Raw genomic sequence first — 7,546 nt, 5'->3', positions numbered from 1 at the left:
AGCCCCTCCCTTGTCCACTGATGGAGTCACTCCACCACAGAAGGCCACTGGGATGCCCCTGGTGAAGCCATGCTGGCTGTCCCGAATCCTTGTCCTCCCTGTGCCTCAGCAGAGCTTTCAGGAGGGTCTGTTCCGTGACCTTCCCAGGCACAGAGGCTGACGGGGCTGTAGCTCCCAGGCTCCTCCTTTCCACCCTTTTTAAAGACGGGAACAACGTTTCCCTTTTCCCAGTCACCTGGGACTTCACCTGCCACGGCTTTTCCAATAACCTGGAGCGTGGCTTGGCAGCTCCGTCCGCCAATTCCCTCAGGACTCTGGGACGCATCTCACACAGGATGGGGTGACGCGGGATGTCCCCACGGTCCGGCACGACATGGCGTACTATGTCGCGATACGGCGCGACGTGTCACCCCGTCTACCGCTCCGTGTCCCGGGGCGTGTCCCGGGGTGTGTCCTCCCGGTCGGGGCGTGTCCCTGGGCGTGTCCCGCGGGCCGTAGGTGTCCCGGGGCGGAGCATGTCCCGCATCGGGGCGTGTCCCGGGGCGTGTCCCCGTTCCCTGCGTGTCCCGCATCGGGGCGTGTCCCTGTTCCCTGCGTGTCCCGGGGCGTGTCCCGGGGCGTGTCCCCGGTCCCTGCGTGTCCCGGGGCGGGGCGGCGGCGGCGTTGCCGGTGCCGGGAGCGCAGCGATGGCGGCGGCGGAGCTGGAGCGGCTGCGGATGGCGGGGGCCGGGATGGCCATCGCCGTCCTCACCAGCGGCGGCGACGCGCAAGGTGCGCCCGGCGGGGCGGGGGGCTCGGCCCGGGGGGCTCGACCCGGGGGCCGCGGCCTCCCCGCGTGTCCTTGTCCCTGTCCGTGCCCGTGTCCCTGTCCGTGACCGCCCGGGGCCAGAGTCCGCGGGGCCGCGACCCGCACTGCGCCCCGGAGCGCGGGGATGGGACACCCCCGTCCCGTGTGCCCCCCACGGGGGAGGGTCGGTGCGTCCCGCCCGCGGCGCTTCCCCGTCCCCATCACCCCCGGGACAAGGCACGGGCCCGCGGGGGGAGCCTCACGGAGGGGAGGGTGTCTTTTCCCAGATAAGCGCCTCGGTCCCGGCCAGTTGCTCATCCACAGCTCCCACCCGTGCGTGGAGTTTGCCCGGTCTCAGCCCACGTGGGTCCCACTCACTCTAGGGGACACCTCAGGGTCACCTACAGGATCTGATCTCCTGTGGGGCTCAGGGACCCACGAGGTTCACCCTAGTCGAGGGGACCCTTCAGGGTCGCCTACAGGATCCCATCCCCTGTGGGGCGCAGGATCCCACGGAACGTCCCGGCTCACATCTCGCTTTTCCAGGGATGAACGCCGCCGTCCGCGCCGTCACCCGCATGGGGATATACGTGGGAGCCAAGGTGTTCCTCATCTATGAGGTTGGGATACCCCCCTGCTCCCTGTCACGTGTGGGGGGCACCCACCCTCCCTGTGCCAGGGTACCCCTCACCTCCACCCTGCTCTTCTCTGCAGGGCTACGAGGGGCTGGTGGAGGGGGGTGACAACATCAAGCAAGCCAACTGGCTCAGCGTCTCCAACATCATCCAGCTGGTGAGGGTCACCGGTGGGGCCGTGGGACCCCCAGATCCCAGCTCCCCAAGTGCGGGTGACGAGCCGTGTGCCCCCGTTGTGCCCCCAGGGCGGGACGGTGATCGGCAGTGCCCGCTGCAAGGCCTTCACGACGCGCGCGGGGCGGCTCCGCGCCGCCCGCAACCTGGTGGAGCACGGCATCACCAACCTGTGCGTCATCGGCGGCGACGGCAGCCTCACCGGCGCAGACATCTTCCGCTCCGAGTGGGCCGGGCTGCTGGACGAGCTGGTCCGAGACGGTGGGTGAACCCCCTCCCAAACCCCCCGGGTGGGCACAGGAGGCGTCAGAGCGGGGTTGAGATCCGGAGGTTCAGCTCGTCGCTGTGACCCCGAGGAGGGCTGGGCTCCCACGCTGATCCGCTGCTGACGGGGGGGATGTGAGCACCCCAAAATAACCGGTGTGGTGGCTGTGACCCCCCCCAGGGCAGATCAGCGAGGAGGTGGCGCGGCAGAACTGCCGCCTGAACATCGTGGGGCTGGTGGGCTCCATCGACAACGACTTCTGCGGCACCGACATGACCATCGGCACCGACTCGGCGCTGCACCGCATCATGGAGGTCATCGACGCCATCACCACCACGGCGCAGAGGTGAGCGGGGCGGGTGCTGGGGGGGTGCTGGGCCGCCCCCCGGCATCGCACCCACTCCTTGTCCTCCCACCCGTGTCCTTGCAGCCACCAGCGGACGTTTGTGCTGGAGGTGATGGGTCGCCACTGCGGGTAAGGCCCCGAGGGCGGGGAAGCCGTCGGTGGGATGGGATGTGGGATGTCGCGTCTCGGGGCTGCCACCACCGTGTCCCCCCAGGTACCTGGCGCTGGTGTCCGGCCTGGCCTCGGGCGCCGACTGGCTCTTCATCCCTGAATCCCCTCCGGAGGACGGCTGGGAGGACCTCATGTGCGAGAGGCTGGGGGAGGTGAGGGGGATCTCCTACAGTCCCGTCCCCTGTTTCCCCACGGAGATTCCCCTCAGGAGCCCGGGCTGAGCCTCGGGCCGGTGCCCGGCCCCCGCGAAGCTTCGGGAGCCGCCGCCATTGTCCTGTGAACCGGGGCACTCAGCCGAGCGCAAATCCAGCCCTCGCGTGCCAGGGGCAGCGCTGGCGGGGGCTCGGCTGCCTGTGACCTGAGTCACCCCCGGGGCAGCAGCCGCCAGCGGGGAGGGGAGGGTGCTGGGACACGGCCACCGGGAGTTTCAGTTCCCTCCCCTCGTGCCAGACACGCAGCCGAGGGTCGCGGCTCAACATCATCATCATCGCTGAGGGTGCCATCGACCGCAGCGGGAAACCCATCTCCTCCAACTACGTGAAGGACGTGAGTGCCCTCTCTGCCCTCTCTGCCACCTGCTCTGGCACCCACGGGGACCTGTGGGTCCCCGGCGGGTCCCTGGCGTGACGCCCCCTCTCCCCTGCAGCTGGTGGTGCAGCGCTTGGGCTTCGACACGCGCGTCACCGTCCTCGGCCACGTGCAGCGCGGAGGGACCCCCTCAGCCTTCGACCGCGTGCTGGTAGGTCCCGGGGGAGGACAGGGAGAGGGGGAGCCCCGCTCCTGCCATCCCTCTGCCCGTGGAAAAGGATGTGCCAGCTGGGATGAAGCTTGATGGGCTCAGCCCTGCTGTGCCAGACAGAGCCATGTGCCCGTTCCCCGTCGTTTCCCGCGGAATTCATGGGTTTTTGAGTAAAACCGTCACCTTTCCGGCTGTGAATTGGCAGCCATGTGGTTTCCAAGCCTGTGGGAGCATCCCGAGCATCCCACCCAGTTGGTCTGGTGGCCCCGGTGTCACAGCCCCTGTCCCTTTGCAGAGCAGCAAGATGGGAATGGAGGCAGTGATGGCGCTGCTGGAGGCCACGCCGGACACGCCGGCGTGCGTGGTGAGCCTGTCCGGGAACCAGTCAGTGCGACTGCCACTCATGGAGTGTGTCCAGGTGGTGAGTACCGGGGGATTGGCGTGGGGGTCCCACTCCCCACCCCACAGGTGTGGGTGTCACAGTGCTGTGTCTCTGCCTTGCCCACAAGACAAAGGATGTGCAGAAGGCCATGGATGAGAAGAGGTTTGAGGAGGCCATCCAGCTCCGTGGGAGGTGAGCAGCAGGGAGTGGGGATGGAGACAGACATCCCTATGGGATTGGGGCTTCTCCCTGTTGGGAAACCGCTGGCTCCCACAGCCAGAAGGGTGTTCCCCCCACCCCACCCCAGGGTCCAAACATGCCTTGGGGACACCTCACCATGTCCTTGCAGGAGCTTCGAGAACAACTGGAACATCTACAAGTTGCTGGCGCACCAGAAGCCGGCGCAGGAGAAGGTGAGGGGGGATGAGGAGCATCAGAGAACACCACCCTAAACCTTGGGGACACGCATGGATGTGCTGTGCCCCTCCCTGTCCCTGCAGAGCCCCTTCAGCATGGCCATCCTGAACGTGGGAGCCCCCGCCGCCGGCATGAACGCGGCCGTGCGCTCGGCCGTGCGCATCGGCATCTGCCAGGGACACACCATCTACGTGGTGAGCGATGGCTTCGAGGGCCTGGCCAAGGGGCAGGTAAGGGGTGTCCCAGGGGGTGGGTTTGGGCTTGGACGGGGGTGGCGGGATGCCCTTCCCACCCCTGATCCCGCCCGCAGATCCGTGAGGTGGGCTGGCACGACGTGGCGGGATGGCTGGGACGCGGCGGGTCCATGCTGGGCACCAAGCGGTGAGTGCAGCCCTGGGGGACGGGGGGTGTAGGGGAGGTGACACCCCTGTCCTCACCACCACGATCTCTCCTCCCCCACCACCACAGGACACTGCCCAAGACCTGCATGGAAAAGATCGTGGAGAACGTGCGGAAGTTCAACATCCAGGGGCTGCTGGTCATCGGCGGGTTCGAGGTGCGGGTGGACCCTCAGCCCTGGCTCCTGGGGGCCGGGGCGGGCTGTGGGCATCCCAAAGGAATGCTTTTGGGAGGTGGGGCTGGCTGTGAGGCTGGCATCTCCCCGTCCCTGCTCGCAGGCGTACGAGGGGGTGCTGCAGCTGGTGGAGGCGCGCGGGCAGTACGAGGAGCTCTGCATCGTCATGTGCGTCATCCCCGCCACCATCAGCAACAACGTGCCCGGCACCGACTTCAGCCTGGGCTCCGACACGGCCGTCAACGCGGCCATGGAGGTGAGGGCCGGGCTGGGGGCAGCTCACCTCCCAGCCCTGGGAGGCAGAGGGGGGTTTTCCGGCTGTGACCCTCCCCTTCTCCTGGTGCAGAGCTGTGACCGCATCAAGCAGTCGGCCTCGGGCACCAAGCGCCGCGTGTTCATCGTGGAGACCATGGGCGGCTACTGCGGGTACCTGTCGACCGTCACCGGCATCGCTGTGGGCGCCGACGCCGCCTACGTCTACGAAGACCCCTTCACCATCCACGACCTGAAGGTGAGCGGCTTTCTGGCTGAAAGAAGAAGGAAAATCGGGGAAGGGAGGGCTGCAGGGCAGGGCGGGAGCTGGAGGAGCATGGCCGAGGGTTGATGGTAGTGGTGCCTCGGTCTGGCGGAGGGGACCGGAGGGACCTGGGACAGCATCCTGCTGTTCATCTTGCAGGCCAATGTGGAGCACCTGACTGACAAAATGAAGACGGATATCCAGAGAGGGCTGGTGCTGCGGTGAGTTGGGGACCTTTGGGGACAGTCACTGCAAAGCCCAGCCCCGTGGCGGGGAGCGAGGCCAGAGCTGAGCCCTTCCCATGGCTGGAGAGGGTCCCTGGGCACTGTAAGGTTTGACACGGCTCGGCCATGGGGACAGTCCTGCACGGGATGCCTCCACAGCTGTCCCCACCCTGGCCTCAGGGTCCCCCTGGGCACACAGGCCAGGGCTATGGGCCTCAGGGAGAACAAAGCAGCCAAAAAAGGTGTTGTGGGGAGCACAGGGAATGGCAGAGTAAGGAGCAGCCCCCCAACCCTTTCCCTGTGCCCCCCAGCAATGAGAAGTGCCACGAGCACTACACCACCGAGTTCCTCTACAACCTCTACTCCTCCGAGGGCAAAGGCATCTTCGACTGCAGGATTAACGTCCTGGGCCACCTCCAGCAGGTACAGGGGACAGGGCAACACGGGCCACCGCTGTCCCCGTGGGCTGGACAGGCATGACAGCCCCATTTCTCTGTTCCCAGGGGGGAGCCCCGACCCCCTTTGACCGCAACTATGGGACCAAGCTGGGAGTGAAGGCGGTGCTGTGGATGTCGGAGAAGCTGCAGCAAGTCTACAGCAAGGGTGAGCCGAGGGCTGGGGATCCCGTGCTGGACGTGGGGGAGGCTGTGGCTGCTGCTCCAGGCTCAGCTCCTGGCAAGGTGGCCAAGGTCGGCCGTGTCCCCTCCCAGGGCGTGTGTTTGCCAACTCGGGGGACTCTGCCTGCGTGATCGGGCTCCGGAAGAAGGTGGTGGCCTTCAGCCCTGTGACAGAGCTCAAGAAAGTCACGGATTTTGAGTAAGTGCCCGTGCCCCGGCGGTTCACCAGCTCCCAGGGGGACATTCCCAGGCTGTCCCCTCTAGAGCCGTGTCCCCCCGTGCAGGCACAGGCTGCCCCAGGAGCAGTGGTGGCTGAACCTGCGGCTGATGCTGAAGATGCTCGCCAACTACCAGATCAGCCTCACTGAGTACATCTCGGGGCAGATGGAGCACGTCACCCGCCGCACCCTCAGCATCGAGAAGGGCTTCTAGTGCCACCAGCCCAAACCACAGCCCTCACCGTGTCCTCTGCACCCCCACGTGCTGCTCGGGGAGCGCCGCGTCCCCCCTGTTCTCAGTAGCCCTGTAGCTTTGCCACCGACCCCTCAAAGCAGGCAGAGCCTGGTGCCAGCTCCCAGAATGGCACAATCCTGCCCCAAATCACTGGTGCGGTGTCTGGTCCCTGTGCAGGTGCAGAAGGGAGGTGTTGCTTGAGCCCAGCTGCACAGCCCAGACCCTTGATCTTCCCTTAATAGTTTATTATTATTTAATCATGGGATATTTTAAGTCCTTGTCTAGCGGCCTGACCGCCTGAGCCAACCGCTGCTGCTGCTTTGTATTCGCCTGCCCCGCGTGCGGGAGGGGGGTGAGGAGGGTGCGGTGCCATCCCAGAGGGGCCGGAGCTGCTCCCGGAGGCTTGGGGCTGCCCCTGAGCCCTGGAAAAGCTCCATCCCCATGGGGTGTCAGGAGGGCTGAGCGCGGGGTCCCGGTGAGCCCCTCTCCCCCTTGCATGACGCTTGGCTGTGACCATCACCGTGCGGCCCCGGGTGCCGTGTCCATCATCTCACCACTGCTCCGTGATCCCGGATCCTGCACTGCTCGTGGTGCTGCTCCTCCTCCTCCTCTAGAGATAAAACCTGCTGGAGCCAAACCTGCCTGCCTGGAGTGGTCATTGAGCGCCAAGGGGGAGGGAGGGATGGCAGGGCTGGGGGTGGGTTGGGGGGGACAGTCCCTGCCAGGAAAGCCAGATGGTTTTCCCAAGCCGGATTAATGCCAGGCCAGGAGGTTTCCTGGCTTTGCACATCCTCAAAGCCTGGGAGAGTGGGACTGCGGGCGGCTTCTCGCTGTCCTGGCTGCGGTAGGGGCAAGGTCAGCATCCTCTGCGGGCAGGCTTTGCAATTCCAGAGGAAAATCACTCCGTTCCCACCTTCAAAGGATGTGCCCAAGTGATTTATGGAGGCGCTGAGCGCATTTGCTGAGGCACTTTCTCAGGGCTCCTGCCAAACGTGCTGGTCTGGCCATGCTCCACATGCTGGGCCATTCCAGACAGCTCCATGGAGCCCCTTTCCCAGGACACTTTCCTCCTGGGGCTTCCAGCTGACGGCTCCGGCCTCCAGGACAGCGCCAGCACCAGGATGCATCACAGGCTTTTGAGTCAAACATGCTCCCCATGGAGCTGTCCCCAAGTGAAAGTTCCCCCTGATTTGCCCCCTGGCCTTCTGTGGTGGAGTGACTCCATCAGTGGACAAGGGAGGGGCT

General features: G+C 66.0%; 1 protein-coding gene across 1 annotated transcript; it reads left to right on the top strand.

Annotated features, from left to right (window-relative positions):
* The first annotated feature begins 640 nt into the window (after positions 1-640).
* PFKL (phosphofructokinase, liver type) lies at positions 641-6,938 on the top strand. Its single transcript, XM_027708569.1, has 22 exons — positions 641-771; positions 1,334-1,407; positions 1,502-1,579; positions 1,668-1,857; positions 2,042-2,207; positions 2,292-2,336; positions 2,422-2,530; positions 2,829-2,924; positions 3,025-3,117; positions 3,413-3,538; positions 3,627-3,691; positions 3,849-3,912; positions 4,000-4,146; positions 4,227-4,297; positions 4,385-4,472; positions 4,594-4,746; positions 4,837-5,001; positions 5,167-5,228; positions 5,543-5,654; positions 5,735-5,834; positions 5,942-6,047; positions 6,133-6,938. Exons 1-22 carry the CDS (start codon positions 687-689, stop codon positions 6,278-6,280), a joined length of 2,343 nt encoding a protein of 780 aa, XP_027564370.1. The 5' UTR covers positions 641-686; the 3' UTR covers positions 6,281-6,938.
* The last annotated feature ends 608 nt before the right edge of the window (positions 6,939-7,546 follow it).

Source organism: Neopelma chrysocephalum, unplaced genomic scaffold (genome assembly GCF_003984885.1).
Source record: "Neopelma chrysocephalum unplaced genomic scaffold, ASM398488v2 Primary Assembly neopelma1_96338, whole genome shotgun sequence".
Lineage (NCBI taxonomy): Eukaryota > Metazoa > Chordata > Aves > Passeriformes > Pipridae > Neopelma > Neopelma chrysocephalum.
This window is presented reverse-complemented; position numbering and strand designations above follow the sequence as displayed.

What these genes read in the sequence shown, in the direction of transcription:
- PFKL (XM_027708569.1), top strand. Translation starts at nt 687, where the DNA reads ATGGCGGCGGCGGAGCTGGAGCGGCTGCGGATGGCGGGGGCCGGGATG. An exon ending in TCATGGAGTGTGTCCAGGTG is followed by an intron (nt 3,539 to 3,626) that starts GTGAGTACCGGG and finishes CTTGCCCACAAG; the next exon opens with ACAAAGGATGTGCAGAAGGC. An exon ending in GCCATCCAGCTCCGTGGGAG is followed by an intron (nt 3,692 to 3,848) that starts GTGAGCAGCAGG and finishes ATGTCCTTGCAG; the next exon opens with GAGCTTCGAGAACAACTGGA.